We start from the raw sequence: 27,284 nt of genomic DNA on the forward strand, positions 1-27,284 counted from the left end.
ATTATTTGCACATTTGAGTCCGGCGCTAAGTGATATTTTGAGCGTTTATAACCGCGAGCCAGGCGCAAATTTCGTCAATCATCGCCTACCGGGCGAAAACTCGTATAGCGGGTAACGGCTATGTATGATGTACCCTTGAGAACGTCAGCTGCCGCTCCGTTGGTGGGTTGAGGAATGGCAGCCACCGAAACGCGTAACACGGTCTTTCCACCGCTATACAACCGGCTGACGATTTGTTTTATTAACAATAGCATCTAAACTATCATCTGACAAAGTATCACACGAGAGGCGATGACGCCAATGACTGAAAAGAAATTTCTTTTTTACATGTTCATGTCACCAGCTGACGGTCTTTCCACAGCGATACAAACGGCTGACGATTTTGTTTATTCACAATAGCATCTAAACTATCATCTGACAAAGTATCAAGCGGGAGGCGATGACTAAATTTTTTTATAGACTATTTGCTGCCATTCCTCAACCCACCAACGGAGCGGCAGCTGACGTTCACGAGGGTTCATCATACATAGCCGTTAACCACTATACGAGTTTTCGCCCGGAAGGCGATTGGTCATGGAAATCTGTTGCTGACCCCGGGTCTATTAGAACTTTAGATGTCTAGTTGTATACAATTTGATAGCACAAATAATGTTTCGAAAACGCTACGATATATCAAAATGTCTAACTTATCGCGACAAGCTCAAGCGAACTATAGATTAATAACACTAGACCGCCAATCCCCTTTACCAGCGCGTAACCAAATCGCTGCTCATTTTCGTAGGCGACATCTAGCGTTAATTAGAATAAGAATAAGAATTGTTTATTGCCACATTATCAAGTACAAAAGAAAATGAAATATTAGCGGATTTATTAGTACCGCTACTTGACACTAGATGTCGCGAGTATCGCGACAGACGAAGCGTTAAACAATTTACAAGTAATATTACAACATTTAAAACCTTCGCGCTTTGAACAAATATTAAATCACATTTATAATCGGATCTATCGCGAATTTATTTTGTTACCTTTATTTACCGACGTTTCGAAACAGGTTTCACTGGTCGTGGTCGCGGCTAATAAAGGCAACAAAATAAATTCGTGATAGAACCGATTATAAATGTGAATTAATAGAGATGAAAATAAAAATCCGGTAAATATTAGCTGAAAAGTTCCATTAGACTTCGTTCGTCGCTACACTCGCGACATCTAGTGTTAAGTAGTAGTACTAATAAATCCTTTACTTGACGCAGATGTAGACTACGAAAATAAGCAGCGTTTTGGTTACGCGCTGGTTAGAGTTGTGCCATTCCCGGTAACATTCCCTAAATGGGTAATGTTACCGGGAACGGCACAACTCTAGCGCTGGTAAAGGGGATTGGCGGTCTAGTGTTATTAGTCTATGCCCCATTCTCTCTTTGTCTTGTGTCTTTGGATGTTAATCAAAGCCAAGCATGTAAATGTACATACGCCATAGCTTTCTAAAATGAGTTCCTTTTTAGAGTTAGACCAAGATAAGTATGCAGCGATTTTGACAGCACAGACTTGTGTGTTATTCTAAAAGTCAAACTTCTATGAAATAATGACGTGTAAATAACTCTTGCACAGTCTGTGCTATCAAAATCGTTGCTGACTTATCTTGGTCTAACTCTAACGTGTTCCAAAAAAAAATTTGAAAACCTGATTATTACAGATCCTGATACTTTTGGGTTCTTTCAATTCGGAATCACTAGTATATTTACTCCTGATGCTAAGAAAACCGGCCAAGTGTGAGTCGGACTCGCGCACCGAGTTCCGACTTCCGTACTTTTTAGGGTTCCGTACCCAAAGGGTAAAAACGGGACCCTATTACTAAGACTCCGCTGTCCGTCTGTCTGTCTGTCTGTCACCAGGCTGTATCTCATGAACCGTGATAGCTAGACATTTGAAATTTTCACAGATGATGTATTTCTGTTGCCGCTATAACAACAAATACTAAAAACAGAATAATATAAATATTTAAATGGGGCTCCCATACAACAAACGTGATTTTTTTGCTGTTTTTTTCCGTAATGGTACGGAACCCTTTGTGCGCGAGTCCGACTCGCACTTGGCCGGTTTTTAGTATTTGTTGTTATAGTGGCAACAGAAATACATCATCTGTGAAAATTTCAACTGTCTAGCTATCACGGTTCATGAGATACAGACGGACAGCGTAGTCTTAGTAATAGGGTACCGTTTTTACCCTTTTTGGGTTGAATATGCTAAGGATTTAATTTTTATCAAGCAGAAACGTCTGCGATTGATGCTATTTAGCTTAGAATAAATTTCAAAGTAGAAAAATTACTGCCTTGGGTGAGACTTGAACTCACGGCCTCTGGATCGATACTCCAGCGCTCTGCCAACTGAGCCACCAAGACCTCATCCATCGCCAGCGAATCCTTCCACCATGGGTGGGTATGGGTTTAAGTGACCATCAAGCGACATCTACCATAAGAGCGTTACACTTCTCACCCGACAGTATTTTTTTACTTTTAAATTTATTCTATGCTAATGATTTTGTGCTGGAAGAACCCAAAAAGATCAGGACCTGTGAGAATCAGATTTTCAATTTTTTTTTAAACAGTCATTACCGAACGTTTAGACATTTTGACAGGTTTGTGGGTGCGGGGTACTATTGCGGCGCGGGCGCGGTGGGCGGGTGCTCGCGGTCGCTCCAGTGGCGCTCCACGAACTTGCGGATGTAGTTGTAGGGCTTCGATTCCGGCTCGCCCACCACGTTCTCTACCTGCACGTCAAATATTGGGAAGGTTAGCTACATCGGAGACAAAAATAGAAACTGTTCACTTGTGGCAAACATTCAAGCGACAAATAAGTAAGTGAAATGGCCTCATCTCAGCATGTTGCTGGTATGGCTTCCAGCACTGATCTTCCGATAAGACTATCAGGTGAGAAGAATCACGTAAGGTAACAGACAAGAAGAAAAAATACAGTGAATAAATAGCATAGGGTAACTTATACTAGAGCGGTACTGTCATAGTAAATTTTGTAACCCCAGTAAATTCACTGCCATCTGTCGACACACTTTAAAACTAAAAATGAAAATTTATAAAAATACGATAAAATGTATTTAAATATAGATAAATGATTTTTTTATTTGCATTAATTATTTTTATGATTTTGACCCATGTTCTGTCACTGATATGCGTTAAAATTGTTAAATAACAAACGAAACCGTCAACGCCATCTATACGACAGTTGGCCAAAACTAGTAGCGCCCTCTGAACGAGAATCAAATTTTCTTGATTTTCGAGGCACGTTTTTTCCTTAGACTGTATCCATCTATTACGGAGTTATATCTATCTTTGATAAATAGTTAAATAAGAGAAAGTTACACAACAATAAGATACAATTTTTTTTATTCCATTTCAATCCTGCAAGCTGTCTATCTTTGACATTTAGATGGAGATTAAGTATTTTTAATAGTCGTGCGTGGTGCGATATCCTTTGATACGCCCATCAATTTCATAAAATCTTATGTTTATTTTATAAGATCTTGAGGCGGTCTTTTTTTTTAATTACAAAAAGGCAAGCATTTGGCCGCAATCTCACCTGATGGTAAGTGCCGATGCAGTCTAGGATGGATCATGCTTACCTAAAAGATGTCTATTCACTCTCGATTTAAAAAGATCCAAGTTATAGTGGACTGGGAATATATTTGCAGGAAGTGAATTCCACTCCTTAGCCGTTCGCATGATAAAGCTGGATGCATAGCGCTTAGTACGAATCAGTGGCAGAGTAACGACGTCTTCTCTTCTCTTCAGCCTTGTAGAAGTATCGTTAGGAAGTTCCTGTTCCTGGATCAGGTTTCTCGCGAGTAAGTTTGGGTGTTTCTCCATTCGTTTACGATATTTGGCTAAGGTGTCTGACACTTTTTTGTTTATTGTTTTAATTTTGAGATCTCGATGCAGATTCTCGTTTTTGGTGTACCACGGGACTTTAGTGATAATACGTTTGATTGGAAGCGCTGTAGTATTCCTAGATACAACATAAGGACTAAATTAAATTAAGACTATTTATATTATGTTATAAGGTATGCATACCTTGTAAGGAGGTGAGATGGTGACTTCGTTGTAGACGCGGATGTTTTGGCCGGCCCACGACACGTCGTCAATCACCCGCGCGATGGCCAGGAAAAGACGCTGACCCTCGGGGTCTAGGCATGCTGATAGTGCTGATACCTGGAAACATAAGGTACAGTTTTCATCTCTCTTACTGAAAGTGGGGCATTGTGTATCTTTGAAACTTGAAAGTGATATGTGTGACCTTAGGAATTATCACTTTCCAAGTTTCTTTTTTAACACTAAGAATAGAAAGTGGTTTCTAAATGAATTTGTTGTTTCATTTCCATAGGTGGGTGAAAATTTTCCAAAAGTTACCACTAGTAACAACTTGGTGGCAGGGACCGGACAACCCTTTCCGCGATAAAACCCTTTCAATGGGCGACACTTAAACACGGCTAACACATTGAAAGACTTTCCCTTTTGAACTGCAAGCCCATTCATACCCTTACCTTTGACTAACCCTTACCGAAAAGCTAACCAAAAATAAGGCTAGCTCTTAATAAGGGTTACCCTTATCTTTAAGCGCTTTTTATAAAGGTTTCCCTTTGCGTGAAAGAGACAGGATTAGTATATATCTACGGTAGTGTATGAAAAGGAAAGAAAATACGTGCCTAGTCAAAGAACGCCGCCGTCGCCGCCGACGATCGCTCGGATTCGAAGTAATGTGTGCTTTATGAACAAGGTAGACGACTTAAATTAGCACGCTTATATGCTAAAAGGGAAGCCCTTTATAAGGCTAACCCTTATAAGCAATATGCAAGGTGTTGGTGAGCGGATGATAAGGGTTTTGTAAGGGTATTTGGGCTACCGATTACTCAAATGTGGTAGCGTTATATAAGGGTTTTTAAAACCAAAACAAAGGGTTTCGTCTGGCAAAGGGTATGGTGAGTTAAGCCTTATGCAATACCCTTATAAAACCCCGATAAGGGATAGCGGGCCGGTCCCTGCTTGGTGGTAACTAGTGGAAATAACCCTACAGTGTCTGGCCTATAGTTGTGTCGTTTTCAAGCAAAAGGTACCACATTGTCGCTTGTCATAAGGACGCTCTGGTTTTTCGTATAAAGATACAAGCAATTTTCGTCCTTATGGTAAGTGACAATGTTACCTTTTGATTGAAAACGTCACAGTTGATAGTGACCCTGCCTATGAAAACGATGTTCCTGGGTTCAAGTCCCGGTAAGGGCATTTATTTGTGTGACAACCATGGATATTTATCTAAGGACCCACAACGGGGTCCCTTTGTTTGACATAATTATTGAAAGTCATTAAATCATTTTACGGTTTAGACTCACTTGTTTTAGTCACTCGCGCAACATGTTTCGGAGAGTGTAGGTCTCCTTTCTCAAGCACTAATAGTGCGAGCAGCGTTCACGACGACCGTGTATTGCGTAATGTTAGTATGTCTCACAACAGTTTAAATTCGATTATTGAAAGTCATAATGATTGTCATATTATCATTAGTCATAATTCTGAATCCATTAACTTTTCAGGATTTTCCTCAGGTTATCCTATAGATAGGTTAGGTTTGTTTTATGGCAATCCTGAAAAGTTATGCGTTTCTGAGAATAACCAAATTATGACTAACGAAAATGTGGACACACAATACATTATGACTTAAAACTATGTGGGAAACAATAGAGACCCACCCACAACACAAGCCTTATGTACTGAGCTTACTGTGGGGTTTAGTCAATTTGTGCAAAGATAGATATAACTCCGTAATAGATGGATACAGTCTAAGGAAAAAACGTGCCTCGAAAATCAAGAAAATTTGATTCTCGTTCAGAGGGCGCTACTAGCTTTGGCCAACTGTCGTATAGATGGCGTTGACGGTTTCGTTTGTTATTTAACAATTTTAACGCATATCAGTGAAAGAACATGGGTCAAAATTATAAAAATAATTAATGCAAATAAAAAAAATCATTTATCCATATCTAAATACATTTTATCATATTTTTTAAAATATTTATTTTTAGTTTTAAAGTGTGTCAACAGATGGCAGTGAATTTACTGAGGTTACAAAATTTACTATGACAGTACCGCTCTATTATAAGTTACTCTATGATTTGTGTAATAATCAGAGCCCAGAATTTTAACAGCAAAGTAAAAAAATGTTTATAACTAGTAACATTGCGACAGTTTGTTTTGCCGCGAAAATTCCGGGCTCTGGTAATAATGTTCTATATTTTTTAAATAGCATATTAAAAGAAGTTCCTGCAATAGCATTATTTTTTAATTTGAACCTCAAGATTAAAGCTCTTTTCTTCGTTTACTTGCTCAATGAACATAACTCCAGTAACTCCACATTTATTTATTTAAACTATATTGCACAAAATATCTTACAAATAGTGCATTTCATGGAAAACGGCAGTTTTAATTCTACATTCCCATATAAATAGTTAATAAATAAGTAATTATTATAGGACATTCTTACACAGATTGAGGAACAAATATCTGTGCTCATCACACAAATAAACGCCCTTACCAGGATTCAAACCCAGGACCATCGGCTTCACAGGCAGGATCACTACCCACTAGACCAGACCGGTCATCAAAATAGACATATAGTCTAACATAGTTTCAAAAATATGTTTCATAGTATGTATAAGAAATAAAGTTTAAATTAAACACTGAATTATATGTCATTTTATTATACAAAAAGCATCTCAAGGGTGAGGTTTACTTTACTTTTGTCTTTGTGATATTCTTCAAGCATATGAAGCAGTCAGTTTCATATGAAGAATTTTAAAGAAAAAAATCCAACCTAAAATCTATATTATGTGTCCACCAAGCAATGAAAAATAGTTAGGTTACATTAACTTTCTTTAAATCATTTTCTGATATCTCTAATTCTAACAGTCAAAAGTAGCACGACAGAATTTACATCCATACTGCATCAGCTTGCCCTAAATGACAACACAAAGTAGAAATTCATACTTTTATGACAGTGATAAATAGCTATGACTGGAATCAATGGCCAGTCAAAAACGACTGAATTAGACTGTAATGTTATAAAAGTATTGTCCACACACTTGCTTAAAGTTCACTTGACAAGTTCTAAAATGGAGTAATATAATAAAAAGCCTGTACTTACTAGTCTTCTCTTATTCTCAATAGAATTTCGTACTCTAGTGTTAAGTCTGTTTAAATTAAGGGTCTGGGGAGCTTCCGGCACGGCGGTCACTTCTTTCTTGATTTGGACGTCACTGACTAACGATAAATTAACAATATTCACATCATGGCGTTTAGGATTACCGCTGGATGATGGACATTTCAATATCAACATCTTCGTTTGAGGATCGAAGGCCAAAACTTCTCCTTCTATTTCTTGGTTGTAACATGTTCGCGTTGCTACTATACTGCCGATAGTAAAGCAGTCAGACACGACTGTTGACATTTTGGAGTTGTTTTTGGGGTTTACGTTATATAAACCGGTAGCATGCAGCTCAATGGCTTCTAATAAAACAATTATGTAAGTTCAACGTGCTCAAATGTTTTGTTGAGGCGACGAGACGTCGGCCATTGAAATTTTTGAAGTTTCTTCTCTTTTGCGTTTTGTTGTTGCACATCATTTGAAGTACCACGCGTTCTGTGACCTAAATATAATTAAAGTGTCACTAGAGAGGGCATTTTTACAAGTGGCTTGAACAGATTAGTGTTGCCAGTGCTCTGAGGAACTAAATCTACTATTTTCAAGTTTGGTACAATGTCATCATGAGCATGTAAATAGAAAACAGTAAAAAAATATTTTTATTTCGTTTTTTGACTGGTTATTGCGAAATGTTGGAAGATAATGCTGATGATAAAATTATTCTGCCTCACCATGAGCAACAGGAGCTGTGTACTACGCGGCTGCCATACCGCCAAGGCCGAAAACTCACTGCTGTTAAGGTTAGTTTTCAATTTTGGTTTTTAAGGCTAATTTATCCAATTACAAAGTGTTTAATTATATTTTTTAGACATAATACTTTAAAAATAGTAACATTGTTATTAATTTAAGCTTAATTTTCAATATTTAAGACATAAAATACACTAACCCAGATCTCTTAGAAATATATTCTTTCTTTTGCCACAGGTTTATACGATCAACAGCGAATCTAACCACCTCCTTATATTCGGGATCCCGTCGCTCAATCTGCGACAAGAAGCTAAAGCCCTTTTCCAGAAATTTGGCAGGTTAAAATCATTTAATTTGGCAAAGGATTACAAAAGTGAACAGTTTACTGAGACCTACCATGCTGTTTTCGAGAAAATACAATCAGCCAGAGTCGCTAAGAGAATGTTAGATACTAAAAACTTCTATGGAGGCTCACTGCATGTAACCTATGCTCCGGAATTAGAAGATTTAGATGAAACAAGAATAAAATTATTGCAAAGAAAACATGATGTTTTAACTCGGCTGAGAAATTTGCAGAATGAACAAGATACAATTGTCAAAAAAGTTGAAATTGAGCCAGAAGTTGAACAAATTGTGCCTAAACTAAATATGGGTGAAACTAATGTGATTTCTCAAGATGGTTCTGTTAGAAAACGAAAACTTATAAAACATGTAGAAGAGAAAAGATTTAAACCATGTTTTATAACTAATGAAGTTAAATCGAAAGAAGTAGATGTAAATAAAAGTGCTACTAATTTTGTAGATAGACTTCCATTAGTAACTGTAGAAAAGCCTCATAGATTAGATACAACAGATAACATAGAAATAGTAGATTGTACTTCCACAGATATAGAAACTATTACAAATGTGAATGAACATGATAACATGAAAGATGGTGTTAAAATTTATAAAATACCAGAAAAGCCTTTAAATAAAATAAAATTTAATGTAAATTAAAAGAGTTAGTTTTAAGTAATGGTTTTATTTCAACTGGGCTTAAAGTTAAACACTAATGTAGTAACAAAAAACAATAAAAACATTGTATAAATAAATTATCTAAAAACCGGTCAAAGAGAATATATAGGATAGAGGGGTACTGTCATAGTAAGTTTTGTAGTTACAGTAAATGTACTGCCATCTATCGACACATTCGTTTTGCGGAAAAATCGCCCGAACTACAATTCAATACTATCGACACATGAATTAAGCTAAAAATAAAAAAATAACAAAAAATTTATATACATGGATCTGTTTTTTTTATTTGTATTTATTATTTTTATATGATCTGGACCCATGTTCTTTCACTGATATGTGTTAAAATTGTTAAATACAAACAAAACCGTCAACGCCATCTTAACGAGAATAGGCCAAAGGTTGGTATTGGTGGAAGCGTCATCTGTGCGAGAATAAAATTTTCTTGATTTCCGAGGCACGTTTTTCCATTAGACTTTATTCATCTTAATCATACGGAGTTATATAGTAGGTCTTTGAAACCGGTATAAGAAATCAGAATTATCTTTAGACAGAAGCAGAAGTGGCTAAGCATGCAAGGTGTCCATAATATTTTGCACACAGTCTTAATTAAAACATAGTGTCTTTGGTCAAATAATTTTCAGAACCTCATCTTCTTAGCTACATCTGCTTCTTTTTTTTTTCTATTAATTCATAATTCATTTATTGCATTTATAATCATGTGTTTACATTAGGTCTTACAAAGACCATTTGCCTGTTGCTTTAGACTGTTGATTTGATGATTTATCAAATTTTTGTTACATTCACTGTTCTGTCCACACAGAGCGAGCATACGCTCCCTCGAGCACAAAACGGCCAGTGTAGACGTGCCTCGGCCGGAGCGGCGCGCGCTACACTGACCGTTTTGTGTATGCTTGCTCTGTGTGGACCCGGCTATTGATTAACAGTTTGTTTTTCAACATATTTTAAAATTGATGTGTCTATGAGTATAGATAAATCATCAATATGCTGTCTAAATTATAAAAACTATGCATATTTGTCAAAAAATTAACAAAATTTCTTAACAAAAAGCTGCAAAATCTACAAAGGAATGATTACATATATAATGAAGTTAAAAAAACTATAAATATCCAAACAAATAACCAACTACTTATATTTTGTAAAACAATAGTTCTTACACTCTAACGTAACAGCAGCTTGGACACTCAGTACACATTTTACAACCAAAGGGATGTTTGTACGTATTTCTATACTCATAAGTTTGTTGTTCAATCACATGGCTATTTGTTACACTCTGGGTACAATTGTATAACTAATATCCACAGTAAAATGCGTCATATCCGTTAATACATCATTAGTGATTGGTAACAATGGTTTAATTTCATGGCAGCGTTGTTAAGAGTCCCCGGCAAGCTAGTCTAGGTAGTCCCAACACGCCCAGAGTGTAGCAAAAGCTATGAGAAGTTGACTACGACTTAACCTTCCTCAGGATATTCGTCTCCGGCCATTTCTTCTTGTTCATCGAATTCTACATCTTCTACTCCCACCTCCTGAAATGTCATTATTATTTCAGACAATGTGCATATTGTAGATATAGTATATTAAGTATACAATCGTGATATAATGGAGAGCCACAGACCAACCACGAAGTTTCCTGAGTGGCCTAAGTAAGGTACAAGATTGAAGAGCTTGATTATGTCGCTATTGTATAAAATACTTTTTCATCACACTCGCTCAGTAAATGTGGAATTGCACGCAAGCTTAGCGGGAAATATAGAAAAAGCGTTTTCCCTAGGGAGTTATGAAGCTTCAATTTTGTATCACAAGTGTGATGAAAAACATTGTAACTCGGGGCATAATAATATTGCAAACTCGTCTAAAAATCACTCCGGCAAGCAGATTTAACTATACTCTCGTTTGCAATATTTAACGAGTTATATCTTTGATTTAACTTACGCCCCATGTTGCACAATGTACTATTTCTACTATCTCTACGTTACGTGCGAGATGATCGAACGCTATATGAAGTGACAAATTACATTTATTTATTTTATTTTGTTTATTAAATAGAGCAACTATTTTTACATGTAAATCCTAATACAATAGTGCCCTAAATGAACCTTATTACTACTTACTTAACTAAATTATGTCAATTTTAATTTCATTATATTTACACAATCATTCCAATCTATTTAATTACACAATTTATATTTACCTACATATATTTATATTTACCTACATATATTTCAATATTACCTTTCTTATAGAAATCACTAGATATATACCCAAAGCTACAATATGATGTAAAAAATAAAATAACAAATTGGTTGGAAGATAAAAACTACGATCAGGTGGAAGACTTACTAGGATATGTAGCCTAGCCTAGCCTAGCCTAGCCACACACACACACACACACACACGCGCACACACACACACACACACACACACACACACACACACACACACACACACACACACACACACACACAATTAATAAAGAAACATAGCTTTAAGAATAGTATAATACTAAATAATTGTAATTTGGATATGGAAGAGCGGTGCCTCCTAGCACAGGTTATTTTGTAAATAACTTAAAAGGAGACACCAGCCACTATAATATTTGTAAAGTTTTTGAATGAAATAAAACAATTTTTTGATTTTTTTTGATTTTTTTTTTTGATCATGTCGCGATTCTCAGCAATGAGGTAACGAGAAAGAAGAGACTCACCTCATACTGCTGGTATTCGGACACCAGGTCGTTCATGTTGCTCTCGGCCTCCGTGAACTCCATCTCGTCCATGCCCTCGCCGGTGTACCAGTGGAGGAACGCCTGCGAATTATATCAAGGATATTAAAATGAGGTAGTATGTTTCACTCGGCAGTAAAGGTTGGTGTTGTTGTTAAACTTTTTGAAACCTTGGCATCACTCAAAATTCTACTATTTAGAACACTCCCCATGCTTGTGATTCAAATTAGAGTTATTTTGCTTGCTGGTATTAGCATAAAGTAACTTATACTAGAGCGGTACTGTCATAGTAAATTTTGTAACCACAGTAAATTCACTGCCATCTATCGACACACTTTAAAACTAAAAATTAAGATTTATAAAAATACGATAAAATGTATTTAAATATGGATAAATGATTTTTTTTTATTTGCATTAATTATTTTAATGATTTTGACCCATGTTCTTTCACTGATATGCGTTAAAATTGTTAAATAACAAACGAAACCGTCAACGACATCTATACGACAGTAGGCCAAAGCTAGTAGCGCCCTCTGATTGAGAATCAAATTTTCTTGATTTTCGAGGAACGTTTTTTCCTTAGACTGTATCCATCTATTACGTAGTTAATTAGTTATATCTATCTTTGGTATTAGTAACTTCTAAACAACACGCCAAGTACGCGTCTTAGAGATCTTCCATTGATCACGTCACTTTTTTGCTAGTTTTTGTACCAAATACCACCATGGAGGGCGGGGGAGGGGCCGTCCTTCGTTTTATTTTATACCACGTCGGTTGCAAACAAGCATACAGCATACCTGATGTTAAGCAGTCACCGTTGCCTATGGACTCCAGAGATCTTACATGCGCGTTGCCGAGCCTTCGAAAACTTGCACACAATTTTTTTGAAAAATCCCTTCTGGAAAACCTCGGCAGGGAGCTTATTCCACATGGTGGTATTTGGTGACATTTTCAGGAGCACGATCTCGCCACTGATAGTTAGGTCCCATTAGCACGAGAGCTTAAAAAGCGTTGCGTGTGGTTGTGGTACGCACCCATGAGTAAGAGCGAGAAAGAGATATCGCTTTCTCGCTCTTCCTCATGGGTAGGAAATTCCTAACTGAGTACCTTGCGCCGGAACATGACGGTGAACTGTTCCGAGATGCGCTTGAAGATCTCCTGTATAGCCGTCGAGTTGCCGACGAACGTGGCCGCCATCTTGACGCCGCGCGGCGGCACGTCGCACACGGCCACCTTCACGTTGTTAGGGATCCACTCCACGAAGTAACTAGGGAATAAAATAGTACATTTTACAACTAGTGTGAAAAGACATTTCACACGTGTTGTAAACGACGTTTTTTAATACAATTGCGAAAAAATAATAAATTAATATATCATTAGTAGAATCATACCACCAAACCAAACCAAAACCAAAAGTACCTATACAGCCCTTGATAGTTGAGCTGCCGCAGCCCGCGATACCTTCATACTCGTGCGCGCCCCGGCCGCGGCCGCCGCGGGCCCGGCGCGGGTTGCTCAACGACACCGAGGAGTAACGAGTGAGGCCCCAGTACCTGCTCAAGCTAAATTACATAAAAACTGCGTTTCGAAACTATAGTTTGGAACTAAATAGTAAAAAGCCGAGAAATTGAGCTTCTCGCACGCTACGCAGCCACAAAAAGTACCACTTTTTGAGCAACTGTATTAAAAACTTATATATAACAACTATTTTAGTGTATAACGCATCTAATGGGGGCACAGAATAAATAATATTAGTACAGAAGATTTCACTCTCAGGCGTCTATTACGACAGATATGACCAGGTGGCGCAAGCGCGAGCAGGCGTCCGTTCCGTAACGGTGCGCGGCAACTACTATGGCTATAGACACCAAAATTGGTGTAGGCCGCAAGCGCGAGCAGGCGTCCGTTCCGTAACGGTGCGCGGCAACTACTATGGCTATAGACACCAAAATTGGTGTAGGCCGCAAGCGCGAGCAGGCGTCCGTTCCGTAACGGTGCGCGGCAACTACTATGGCTATAAACACCAAAATTGGTGTAGGCCGCATGTACTTGAATACATACTAATATTATGTGTGTCTGTCTATCTGTTACCTCTTCACGCTTAAACCGCTGAAACAATTTAGTTGAAATTTGGCATAGAGATAGTTTGAGTCCCGGGGCCTTCCCCGCTATTTCCTTACATAGGATAGTTTTTATGTCGGAAACCAACCCTAAAGAGAGTGAAAAGGAGGGTGAAATTGATGGAGTTCATGAATTGCCTGATTATTGATGTAAGCAATTAAGCTTATGCTCAAATTGAATGATTGCTATTATACTTTATCCAGGCGCTAATATATATTTATTAATATACTTAGGGCATTTATTTGTGCGATGAGAACAGATATTTGTTCCTGAGTAATGGGTGTTTTCTATGTATTTAAGTATTTGTATATTATATATATCGTTGTCTAAGTACCCACATCGCAAGCCTTATTGAGCTTACCGTGGGACTTAGTCAATTTGTGTAACAATGTCCCTATAATATTTATTATTTTATACTTACTCTAGCGTCTAGCTGCTGTTACTGAAGTCGCGAGCAGAAGCTAGTTATAAGTCATTTTCTAACGTTGTATAGCTAACTTCTAACCACATCATTCTGGCCATATATAGTACCTAGTCAGTAACTAACCTGGAGTTCTTGTCCTGCACAGTGAGCATCTGTTCGTCGACCTCCTTCATGGACATGCGGCCGCGGAAGATGGCGGCCACGGTGAGGTAGCGCCCGTGACGCGGGTCGCACGCCGTCATCATGTTGCCGGGGCTGAACATCTATCAAAACAATTGTGATTGATGATGATTATGAGGAACTGTCGAGGATGCTCTACAGTCTTGGTGCTGCCACCAGCGTAAGGACTGTAAGGAGCCAATTTCAAGTTTGATCTAGTTTCAATTATTTTTTTCATAACGTCGGTGGCAGACACTCCAATCTAAGTCAGAATTAAGATATATGCGTTTTGTTATCTAAGATTTATAGAAATGTAGAGAGAGGGCAATAGAGAGTACTCTCTCTACGCCTGACGCGTGAGGGTTGTCCCTGGGGACTGAAGGCAAATAAATTGTAACTGACATTCGGAACTCCGTAAGCGTGACGGATGTAGATGTATAGCGCTTCATACAAGATTGCGCTCTTTGAGATAAGAGTTCATTTTCTAACGCCATCAGTTAAAATTTTGTGACACGACGTTAACAGACATAGGAGACGCCACAGATTTTTTTCTGTCGGATTTATCCAGTTACCTAACATCACACAGCACAGACATGCACAGCGTGTGTGTGGACAGAAACGGCTTTGGACAGAGTAGCATGGCGGTCTTTGGTGTCGGAGGCCAAGATCCACTTCGGGTCGTCGCGCCACAGCAGTAAGTAAGTACCTATCATCATCATCATCATATCAGCCTTTTATCGCCCACTGCTGAGCATAGGCCTCTCTTCGAGTACGCCACTTATCCCGGTCCTGAGTCAATCTCATCCAGAAGTGACCCGCAGTCTTCCGAATGTCGTCCACCCAACGAGCCAATGAGGGCTATCGTTTTGTTGCTCACCAGTTGGCGCCTCTGTTGATGGTGGTCCAAAAGACTAAAGAACAGCTGTCAGTCATTGAAGTGACAAGTGACATTTCGAACTATGGAAAAGACCACCATCTACACTAGCGCCCCTAGCGGCGAATTCATACGCGTTAGCCCTCATTAACGGACGCCAGGCACTCCTTCGTCTGGCAACATGTCCCGCCCATACCTACAGGGTGGGTGATCCTAAATTATCAATTTTGGTTTTAGAATTTTACCTGTTGCGTTAATTCTGGTACTGTGAGAGCTCTGTAGCCTTGGCTGTTTCTGGCGGTCAGTGGGGCGAACCCTGAAAAATTTATTTATTTATTTATTTGGGAAACATACAGCACATAATAATACAATAGGGTAAAAGATATAGTAAGAACATAGGCCAAAAGAGTTTCCACTTATAGTTAATACAAAATTCCTTTGCTCCGAAAAAAAAGTACAATTATTAGGTATTTTGAATTTAAAGTTGAATTTAACAATAACATTGAGTAATAATAACAAGCATCATTTAGAATTTGGAAAATAACAAGCACAATTTTCAATTTAGAATTTGAAATCAAATAGGTACAATTACAATAACAATCATAACAATACAACACAAGATTACAATTTTATTACTAGCTAAGAGTTAACGAAATTTGCCATTTATTATATTTTTTAATTTTGTTTGATGACAGAAACAAATCTATTACACCTATGCTGGAACAAATCAATGTCAATGAGTTATTAAGTGTCCATTTTAATAGTTAAGCTATTAGATAATACTGAATTTCGTTTTAATAGATTACTGAGAGGTTGTCGAGGGAAAACATTGTGAGGGAACCGAAAATATTCCCAATAAAGATAATTTTGTAAAAAAATAGTATGACGAGTTTTTTTTTATCTGTGTCAATTTGTGTGATTACTATGACAAATGGACTCCAGGCTATCAAAGTGAGCTGTGGCAAAATGTCGGGTGATGGCACGTGGGCGGAGATCGAAGGAATCAGGAGTCGGAGAGAAAACCAGCGTGTGTATGGGCAAGCTGGTGAACTACGTACCCTGGCGGGTGCGTAAAGTAGGTAAGCCATCGAGGGTTCGAAAGAGAATAGAGGGTGTCCCATAGATGGCGCTGATAACGCAAGTTAACACCGGGAAAACAGAGACCGGTGACAGAGGTTACAAAATCACTCATTAGTGGACTCACCGGGCATGAAGAAGTGCAGGCGAGGGAAGGGCACCATGTTGACGGCTAACTTCCGAAGATCAGCGTTGAGTTGTCCGGGGAACCGGAGGCATGTCGTCACTCCGGACATTGTCAGCTGGCGGGGAAAATTGATCGTTCTGTGAGATAAACTACTGTTTCCAAAAAGTGAAATACAAAAGAAGCGTTTTGGGAAGTAACGGTACAGTTACACTGCGTCGATCCTTCGATCCGTCTTTCGTCCCATCAAAAAATTACTGTTGCGTGGCAAGTCCATACTTTGTTTCGATGACCGCATTGAGTGAATGACACAGTGAAAGTCCCCCCTAAATATCATATACCAAAGTGAGAAATTTCAATTACAAATTAAGAATCAAGGCACAACGTATCAACAACAACGTACAGCGTGGAAATGCCGCCAGCATCTTTGGTACAATGCCAAGGGCCTATTTTAGATTTAAGCTAGTTATTAATTTCGTTTACGTAGTACCATCTTGTATGTAAATAAATATATTGTTCCAAACGAAAAAAAATAAGAATAAAATAGACACATTTTTATTCGTAAACACACAAACAATCAATTGTAGGTACCTAACATGTAAGAACAAATGTCACGTAATGGCCTCATCTCAGCATATTGCTGGTGACTTCCAGCGCCGATCTTCCGATGAGACCATTAAGTGAGAAAAAAATCACGGACGGTAACAGTCAAAATTTTAAGAGAGAGATCCTCAAAAAATAAGGAGTTTCGAGAGCAACTCTAAAGACTAAGCTAGAATATTATATGGAAATTGAGGCTACAATACTACTCCATACCGAAAGAAGATGGTTCAGGTGTCCATACGTAGGCTCCGAGAGCCTTAGAGTCCTGAATCCGATGTAGAGCGCCTCGTTGTGATGCAGAAGGTCCTATAATCTACTAGTTGTATGGCTTTACAGTTACATACCGACACGAGATGGTTCAGGTCTCCATACGTAGGCTCCGAGAGCCTTAGAGTCCTGAAGCCGATGTAGAGCGCCTTGTTGTGATGCAGAAGGTCTTGTAATCTACTAGTTGTATGGCTCTTCAGTTACATACCGACACGAGATGGTCGAGGTCTCCTTACGTAGGCTCCGAGAGCCTTAGAGTCTTATAGCAGATGTAGAGCGCCACGTTGTGATGCAGAAGGTCCTATAATCTACTAGAGTATGGCTATACAGTTACATACCGACACGAGATGGTTGCGGTCTCCATACGTAGGCTCCGAGAGCCTTAGTCCTATAGCAGATGTAGAGCGCCTCGTTGTGATGCAGAAGGTCCTGTACCACCTGTGGTCCTGTGAACTAGTAGATACTAGTTGTATAGCTCTACAGTTACATACCGACACGAGATGGTTGAGGTCTCCATACGTAGGCTCCGAGAGCCTTAGAGTCCTGAAGCAGATGTCGTAGAGTGCTTCGTTGTCGATACAGAAGGTCTCGTCCGTGTTTTCTACCAGCTGGTGCACGGAGAGAGTGGCGTTGTAGGGCTCTACTACCGTGTCGGACACCTGCACAAAAAAAGACATTGTCAAAAGATAGTTCAGCAAGAAAAATACCGACTTCGCAGAACATTTCGAAATGCCATTAAATTTTCCACCCCAGCAATTATGGATTACGCCTGTTTCAATTTCAATTTTCGATTTCAATACTTTATTGATAAAATTTTTTTTACATGTGGCTGGCCAAGTGGCCAGGCCGAACTTGTCTTAAAGACTCTTTTGCAGGTGTTACAATAGAGTTGGCCAGACTCATTGTATGTATACGCGTAGGAGGGCTTCGGTCTCTCTTTACGTTGTTGACGTTTGGCATCTAAGGTATTGAGCGGTTTCGTACTGGGCGGTTTTCCTCAAACGATTTGATATGGTAGATGGTAGACCGCCCAGAGCCCACGGCTAGATTGGTTCATGCTACGCCACTGCCTCCACCCATAGTTAGCTGATGCCCTGGACATGTGGGGCTCCACTCACTGTACCTTGGGTGAGGGCATCACGCTGAAGGTGTTGACGATGCGGTCGGGGTACTCCTCGCGCAGCTTGCTGAGCAGCAGCGTGCCGAGGCCGGAGCCCGTGCCTCCGCCCAGGGAGTGCGTCAGCTGGAACCCTGGATATGACAGTAAAGAGTAGTATATAGTCCTCCTCATCGCTTTCGATGACGGCGACCCCAAATAAACATTATGGACGTGCCGTAGCGAGAGCCCTAATGTGGCTGGCCAGGCCGAACTTGCTCTTAAGTACTCTATTGCACGCGTGACAATAAAGTTGGCCAGTTGCGTTGAACGTGTACACGTAGGAGGGCGTAAGTCTCTCTTTCCGTAACTGGCGTCTTATACAAATAGCAACATCATAGTCGCTATAAGCTATCCGGTCGACCCAATGCGGTTGGAGGGACCAGCTTGACTACCTACTCGCCCTGAACGCAGAAAACTGGGAGGAAATCGCACGCAAGACAGGGCGACAGCGCCAATTCGTATCGGAGGCCAAGACGAGCCGGGTCGCTAAGCGAACGTAGTAAATAAGTCGCTATAGGGAAGGTGCGTGAGTGGAAAGGGGCCCTGGAGCTCCTGGATTATTGGCGCTAAGTGATATAATACAACCTACCTTTGGATGATTGACAAAGGTTGATTAGTCTACTCTACAGCTACTTATCCAGTAAAACTAAATTCATTTTCTGATTTTGTGTTAATCTGTTGTAGCATCGATCACCAAATGCGCCGCAGAGCGTTTTCACATTGTCCGATCCGATATCGGATGTCGGAAGGAAGTAAAATGTAAGATATATGTGTTTCTTTATGCATTTAATAAATCATTATTACTAAAAAAAACGATAGATAACGCAAAAAGGCCGACTTAATGCCACATATGGCACTCTCCTGCAGCTGTTTTCCTATAGGCGCCTTTCGACATCCGATATCGGAAAGGCGCTTCCGATAATTTCAGTCATGTCGGTGCCCCCCGTCAGCTGTCGGACCGATAGTATTTGTTTGTGTGCATATGTGTAGGCACTAGGCATAGTATTTTTTGTAGTGTGCGTGACCACTAAAGACGGCGCTCGGGCGCGCCCCCGCGGCCTGACTACGCGGATGTAGGATCCTACATCCGATATCGGATCGGACAAAGTGAAAACGCTGCTACAGGAGACCAGCGCTGATATCGAAACCAGTATTGTGCTGAAATGGGTCAATTTCGTGATGTAGCAAATCTTTACTTTCTATTTTGTTCTGTTTATGTTTATCTTTATCTTTTTTAAATAGGTACCTTGAAGACAGTCGCAGCCTTCTGACTCCTTCCTGACTACGTCCATGACGGCGTCCACCAGCTCCGCGCCCTCGGTGTAGTGGCCTTTCGCCCAGTTGTTACCTGCAGAGACAATTTAGTATTCACTATCAAAACACATGGGGTTATGAAATGAATGAAATGAAAATCTTTATTTTCAGGAAACTATTTACCCATAGATTCACCTTAAATTAAAAGTAGCAAACATATTACACAATATATCTTAAAAACTAAAACACACACTATGGCTGCGATGCATTTCGCAATCCCGCTGTGTCAGGGAACCGCCGAAACTTGACACCCTTCGGTCAAAACTCCTTCTTGGAGTATATGTTATACCTACCCTGCAACGGACCGAACTGAGCTGACGGTTTCCGATGATAAAGAGGGGCGACGGGCAGCCGATAGCATATGGGGGGGACAAGTTAACCAAAATTTTGGTGATTGCCTTTTGGCTTCGATTTTTTAATGCTAGTGCGGGGAGCCCTCCTCGTCTCCAAGCTACGCCCATGTTCTAGAAAATCTAGAATATGATCTCAGCTCGTCTTCAGCCGCCGAAGACGAGCTGGCCGTAGGTGGAAGAGCGGATGGCGTCCATGGTGGTTCCAGGCTCCAGGTCTACATCACCGCTTCTGTTAGCAAGCGAGAAGGAGTCTTACCGGCTCCGCTCTGGCCGAAGACGAAGTTATCCGGACGGAACAGCTGGCCGTAGGTGGAAGAGCGGATGGCGTCCATGGTGCCAGGTTCCAGGTCCACCAGCACTGCGCGGGGCACGAAGCGAGTTCCTGCAGATAAAGTCCCATCATCAATACCGATTTGGTAAGTGTAGTATTCCACTTTTACAATTTCTTTGTCCAATGTGCATTGCGTCTCACTCTCTTATTAAGCAAAATGTGAGACGCAAATACACATTGAAACAAGATATTGGATTTTGGATTGGACAGATGGAATACCAACCTAAGGCACACACAGGATATGAACTACAGGTACTACAGCAAACATGAAAAAGAGTCTGAGCAAGTTAGGTATATAGGTACATAATGCTCCAACTGCAGGTCGCTGTCGCCGTGGTAATGGCCGGTTGTGTCGATGCCGTGCTGTAAAATGTTGCACCTACATGTGTACAGTAATGTTGCACCTACCATCAGCAGCTTCGTTGTAGTAGACTTGTATACGCTCCAACTGCAGGTCGCTGTCGCCGTGGTAATGGCCGGTTGTGTCGATGCCGTGCTGTAAAATGTTGCACCTACATGTGTACAGTAATGTTGCACCTACCATCAGCAGCTTCGTTGTAGTAGACTTGTATACGCTCCAACTGCAGGTCGCTGTCGCCGTGGTAATGGCCGGTTGTGTCGATGCCGTGCTGTATAATGTTGCACCTACATGTGTACAGTAATGTTGCACCTACCATCAGCAGCTTCGTTGTAGTAGACTTGTATACGCTCCAACTGCAGGTCGCTGTCGCCGTGGTAATGGCCGGTTGTGTCGATGCCGTGCTGTAATGTTGCACCTACATGTGTACAGTAATGTTGCACCTACCATCAGCAACTTCGTTGTAGTAGACTTGTATACGCTCCAACTGCAGGTCGCTATCGCCGTGGTAATGGCCGGTTGTGTCGATACCGTGCTGTAATGTTGCACCTACATGTGTACAGTAATGTTGCACCTACCATCAGCAACTTCGTTGTAGTAGACTTGTATACGCTCCAACTGCAGGTCGCTATCGCCGTGGTAATGGCCGGTTGTGTCGATACCGTGCTGTAATGTTGCACCTACATGTGTACAGTAATGTTGCACCTACCATCAGCAGCCTCGTTGTAGTAGACTTGTATACGCTCCAACTGCAGGTCGCTATCGCCGTGGTAATGGCCGGTTGTGTCGATACCGTGCTGTAATGTTGCACCTACATGTGTACAGTAATGTTGCACCTACCATCAGCAGCCTCGTTGTAGTAGACTTGTATACGCTCCAACTGCAGGTCGCTATCGCCGTGGTAATGGCCGGTTGTGTCGATGCCATGCTCGTCGGAAATTATCTCCCAGAACTGAAACGTGACAGACGCAAGGCCTTTTAAATATATTAATAAAGGGTCACTCACGTATTTTAAGTCGAAAAACGCTCGACATGTTTCACTCCGTACCGAGGAGTGTCATCAGGAGCCTGCGTTGACGGTAACGGACCGGCTCGACTTAAAATACTTAAAATACGTGAGTGACCCGTTATTTAATTAATATATTTAATATGTCGGCACAGGATCGGTCGGAGTGGCGAGCCTTGGGGGAGGCCTCTATGTCCAGCAGTGGACGTCTATCGGCTGACATGATGATGATGATGATATGTCTGTGTCTCACGGAAGTTTTGTTATTAAGACGCAAGGCCATTTATTAATTTAATCTGAAGTAAGGGTTATTTAATCTTAATTATGCCACAAAAATTACAATTGAAATATTAAAAATAGAGCGGCATTGCAGTCAGTGACGTCCGTAGAGCCCATATAAATATATGTAAACCGCTTAGCGCCACTTGCACCATCCCACTAACCCGGGGTTAACCCGTTTAAACGTTAACCCAGTGTCAAATTATACTAGTAACCATGGTAGAGTTAACCCAAAAGAAGTGCAACGATTTTAATAGCATACGTGGAGCAAGTGTTATATATTAGTATAGTAGTTATAGACATGAAACCGATTGACCAGGGGTAAGATAAAGACATATGCATGTATTGACAGGTTAATGTATGGCAGCATAATCCTTTTTCTCTTTCACTCTTATAAATTTCGGTTATGGATGGTATAGAAAGGATCGCAATCTCTTGTGGCAGAATTGTTGTAAAAGTGACCGCGTTAAGCTTTAAATAATAGTTCCTAATCTCTCCGGTGGCGCTAGTTAGGCTCTGGGACATGAGTATAACATGAACCATATAAGGCAACAAATAACCCGACCAAATTACGTAGGTTGTTTTTGGTAGTATTTCGGTGTGTGGTGGCGCCGCCTAATTACTGTTTTTTGATGGACACTTTTCATACATAGAGATTTGGCTCCTTTATATAGTCTCCATGATTTCGGTCTTTTGCCATCGCCTCCTACCTCCTACCTATGTTGCCATAACCCGACCATGGAAAAAAACCCGGTCGGTGATAAGGACAAGGCATGGCACTATTTTCTCTTTCCTCTTATAGGAATCGCAAAGCTTGTTTATACGTCATAATTTCATAGAAGTTTGACGTGTCAAATAACACTTGCACTGCGTGTGCTATGCTATGTCAAAGTCGTTGCAGACTTGTCTTGATCTATCTTCAGGTTTAACCGGTTAACCCCGGGTTAGTGAATGGTACAAGTGACCCTTAGTATGTATACATTTCAAGAAATATATCCTCAATAACATAACAGAGCGCACATTGCGTCATTACACTGAAAGATGTCACGATTTCACGCAACCCAACTTACTTTATTCAATAACGTCGTATGTCTCTTAAAATATGTGGTCTTTACGCCATTTTAAAATGGGTTGTATGTGTGAACAAGTGAGTTAAGGTCACATTTACTACTTGGAGTACTTGGTTTGTACGAGTGATTGTTTTCAAGGCGAAACGCATTATTATGTATTATGTAGGTATTATGATTAATATATTTTTTATCGTTCTCAGAAATAATTTAAGATACTGCAAGTTTTTCCATATTGACATGTTTATTTACAGTCGCTACACTCGCTACCATGACAACGTCAAATCATAACTCTTAACATATGTAAAAAGGTGAAGTAATGCAGGTTATCGAGAGGAGTTCGCAACAACGCACTTTAATTTCCAAAAGCAACATTCAAAAATAAATTTAAAAAAAAAACATTCAAAAACGTTTTATTATTATTATAAAAAATAAACTTTATGAAATTCTTGAACAGTTTAAAACTTTAATAATTCTTATAAGTCAAATAGTAAGCCAATAAAACGACCTTGAACATAGAAATTTCGTAAAAAGGCTGACTACTGGTGCCTTTATTACCCTAACTGGGTGTAAATGCATTCTTAATGGAAAGGTGTACTTTAAAATGGTTTATCTTTAGCTATAACTTGGGAACAATTAACCGCGCATGCAAATGAGCGTAATGTTTTAACACGCGCGTTTTGCTCGATTAGCATGCTTTCTCTTAGAAAGCTTTCAAGTTTTAATACACAAGACAATTATTTCTCAACAATTCATAACATGTTTATTTCAGCTGTTTCTTTTTGCGCTTATCTTAGCGCTTTACCAGTTCATTTTTAGCTTTCAAACGCATGAACCGATTTGAGTGCGGTTTTTATAATTTAATAGTATAAAACAAAGTCGCTTCCTGCTGATTTTGATGCGGTTTTTTTAAATAGATAAAGTGATTCAAGAGGAAGGTTTATATGTATAATATATCAGCATTCTGTATAGCAACCGTGCGAAGCCGGGGCGGGTCGCTAGTAATTTATAAAGTAGGTACTTACATACAGTAACCCGCTTAATTAGATCACGTTAAATACATAATCCGGTTCCGCTTTTAGGGCACCTAATCGTAATAATTGGCGCGGGCATTGTTTTTATTCCCCGTACCCGAAGTTTATGTCAAAAACTTTCGGGAAAACGGAAAACCGGCATCTTTATTGTGGAATTACAAAAGTTTCTAAAACTTTCATAATATAAATTTAAAGTACCTAGCAGAAGGTTTTATTTTATTTAGTATCCTTATCGGCATGTTAAAACTTTTAACATGCCGATAAGGATAAAGAGCTAAAATCAGGCTTTAAAGTACGTTCGTTTGGGCCAAAGATAGATATAACTCCGTAATAGATGGATACAGTCTAAGGAAAAAACGTGACTCGAAAATCAAGAAAATTTGATTCTCGTTCAGAGGGCGCTACTAGTTTTGGCCTACAGTCGTATAGATGGCGTTGACGGTTTCGTTTGTTATTTAACAATTTTAACGCATATCAGTGAAAGAACATGGGTCAAAATCATAAAAATAATAAATGCAAATAAAAAAAATCATTTATCTATATTTAAATACATTCTATCGTATTTTTATAAATCTTCATTTTTAGTTTTAAAGTGTGTCGACAGATGGCAGTGAATTTACTGGGGTTACAAAATTTACTATGACAGTACCGCTCTAGTATAAGTTACTCTATGGTTTGGGCTTTTAAAGTATCTATATGTACTTATATATACCTACCTATGAAGGTGTTAGTTCCAAGATGGTCACAAGCGTAGATTGTTTATGACCATGACTGTGTGTGATATTTAACTACATCAACGGATAACCTTTGCTACACTTTGTTTACGCATGCATAATAAATTAAATACGATACGCATGAAATGAATAATGTATACCGTAGTTCCCGATAATTACCTATCGGTATATATTATTGTTATTCATATCAATGACTGCAACGTGCAACGGCTGACTAGTTTTTTTGGGTTCCGTACCCAGAGGGTAAAAACGGGACCCTATTACTAAAGACTCCTAGCTCTGTCCGTCTGTCACCAGGCTGTCTCATGAACCGTGATAGCTATACAGTTGAAATTTTCACATATGATGTATTTCTGTTGCCGCTATAACAACAAATACTAAAAACAGAATAAAATTAATATTTAAATAAATAAATAAATAAAAAAATTAAGTGGGGCTAGCTCCCATACAACAAACGTGATTTTTTTGCAGTTTTTTTGCGTAATGGTACGTAACCCTTTGTGCGAGAGTCCGACTCGCACTTGGCCGGTTTTTATTATTAATATATACACCACACCGTAAGGTGTCGTAAGCAAATATGATTATGAACCAGTCTGTCCAAGCTAACTCTGCACTGAAGTGAGCAAAGCGAGGGTGTAATTTTTCTCAGTAACAACAAGTATTAAAGTAAAGTATAGTCATTATTCGTATAATTATAATAAGTATTTGTCATTGATAATGCAAAATTCAAAATGCAGAGTTAGCTTGGTCCGACTCAGAGGCCCAGCCGCGAACCAAGTTCGACGTTTTGCCTCCCTATCACACTTACGTACGAATTTACAAGTGCGACAGAGAGGCAACACGTCAGACGTATAGTTCGCGGTACGCCTTTGAGTATTTATACTACTTCGGTGGCACACAAGCATACCGGCCGGCCGAAGGTAAGCGATTACTCTATAGTGACTATTAGGGCCTAGTCTATGGACGCGTGGTCCAGGGGTGTCAACATACGAGTCGCCGACCATAAGAACCTGTATGCTTTTTTGAAGGATTTCAAAAACTTTCGGTACTCCCCTCGTAAAGAAAGAGCGTACTCCGATCTTAAAGGCCGGCAACCGTCTGGTGTTGGAAGTGTCTTTGCCTCCTATATCATAAAAAAATCCACTAAACCAGGAGTCTTTAACGTTTAACGTCAGCAACACGCACGTGACACCTTAGGAGCTGATAGCACCCATCAGATACAGGGTCCGCTCACTATCGGGTGGACCGTTCGCTTGTTTGCCATCATACATGATAACATAATACCAACTTATACCTAATTAAAAACGTAACAATTAAAAAAAAATTGGCCGGGATTCCCACAGTGACATCATAATTTCCTACATTCATTACGTGACTCTACTAATTAAAATGTATGATTTCCACTCGACAACTCATGCCTAGATGTTACGAGAGAGCCGGCTATCGCTCATAAAAATAGATTTCTCACCACTGGAAATAAATGACCTAATTACATAAATACAGGTGTTTTATTCAACTAACCTTCGATCCAATTTGATTGCCGCACTGGCCGGCTTGTAGGTGCACTATCTCACGCATTTTAATTTATATTTCACTATAAATTACCCAAAACGACGTTCTACGTTGAAATTAGAATAAGTACTATTTTTGGCGCGAAAACACGTGGGTGAACTTGTAGTTTGGTTAGTTACTTTATAATTTAATCCGTTATTATATCCACTTATGTAAGGCACAGGCTGGCTGGCAGGCTTTGAACAATTATTTACACATTTTACTCGACTTGAGTTTGGTTTTGCAGTAGTAAATGAGAAAGTTAGAATCGATGAATGATCGTCGCTTGTAACGCCATCTAGTGAGGACTTTCATATTTGTTGCGATTAGTTTCGAGTTCGAGCACATCATTTCTTTAGTTAGTCATTAATCAATGTCAATATGTTATGTATTTTTTAACTTAGAATAAGACACAAATATTAGTAATATACTAAATATCCCACAATACATTATACATTCACAATTTCGCAAAAGTTCGGAAGTTTGAAGAGATGTTTTACATGTTTAACTAAGAGCGAGTTTTGCATTAATATATTTTTTAAGTGTCCATTATCGATTAATTCTTTGTAAGACATAGTAATGGAACAACTTTAATGGATCGGATCGTGATACTCATATCTATATCTGAGTTTACTTATTGTGAATACATCGTTGCTTGCATGTTTAATGCATGCTTGCTGTATTGTTCTAATATAAAAACGCCTCTAATTTTAGGACTCGCATCCAGGCCATAATTGTAAAAAAAAATGACACT

At 39.5% G+C, this 27,284-nt stretch overlaps 3 protein-coding genes across 7 annotated transcripts; 1 reads left to right on the forward strand and 2 right to left on the reverse strand.

The window, feature by feature from the left end:
- Positions 1-2,257: 2,257 nt before the first annotated feature.
- On the reverse strand, positions 2,258-7,642 carry LOC134753200 (LSM12 homolog A-like). Its single transcript, XM_063689004.1, has 3 exons — positions 7,195-7,642; positions 4,080-4,217; positions 2,258-2,764 (listed from the first exon to the last, which is right to left on the reverse strand). Exons 1-3 carry the CDS (start codon positions 7,495-7,497, stop codon positions 2,651-2,653), a joined length of 555 nt encoding a protein of 184 aa, XP_063545074.1. The 5' UTR covers positions 7,498-7,642; the 3' UTR covers positions 2,258-2,650.
- Positions 7,643-7,810: 168 nt separating this feature from the next.
- LOC134753193 (RNA-binding protein 48) lies at positions 7,811-9,405 on the forward strand. Its single transcript, XM_063688996.1, has 2 exons — positions 7,811-7,991; positions 8,176-9,405. The coding sequence occupies exons 1-2, from the start codon at positions 7,881-7,883 to the stop codon at positions 8,932-8,934; spliced, it is 870 nt and encodes a 289-aa protein (XP_063545066.1). The 5' UTR covers positions 7,811-7,880; the 3' UTR covers positions 8,935-9,405.
- Positions 9,406-9,862: 457 nt separating this feature from the next.
- On the reverse strand, positions 9,863-26,811 carry LOC134753186 (tubulin beta chain-like). Of its 5 annotated transcripts, none has more exons than XM_063688988.1 (13): positions 26,501-26,811; positions 21,741-21,811; positions 21,569-21,618; positions 20,427-20,552; positions 19,750-19,851; positions 18,468-18,595; positions 17,836-18,003; positions 16,478-16,592; positions 15,519-15,589; positions 14,364-14,503; positions 12,803-12,962; positions 11,678-11,779; positions 9,863-10,499 (listed from the first exon to the last, which is right to left on the reverse strand). In XM_063688988.1, exons 1-13 carry the CDS (start codon positions 26,555-26,557, stop codon positions 10,425-10,427), a joined length of 1,365 nt encoding a protein of 454 aa, XP_063545058.1. In that variant the 5' UTR covers positions 26,558-26,811; the 3' UTR covers positions 9,863-10,424. The 5 variants fall into 5 exon arrangements, 4 of the variants coding, with proteins under 4 accessions (XP_063545058.1, XP_063545057.1, XP_063545055.1 ...); XR_010128795.1 differs by lacking the exon at positions 21,569-21,618 and having other exon boundaries at positions 10,114-10,130; positions 10,191-10,499; positions 21,700-21,811; positions 26,501-26,808; XM_063688987.1 differs by lacking the exon at positions 21,569-21,618 and having other exon boundaries at positions 21,700-21,811; positions 26,501-26,557.
- Between the last annotated feature and the right edge of the window lie 473 nt (positions 26,812-27,284).

Source organism: Cydia strobilella, chromosome 26, assembly GCF_947568885.1.
Source record: "Cydia strobilella chromosome 26, ilCydStro3.1, whole genome shotgun sequence".
Lineage (NCBI taxonomy): Eukaryota > Metazoa > Arthropoda > Insecta > Lepidoptera > Tortricidae > Cydia > Cydia strobilella.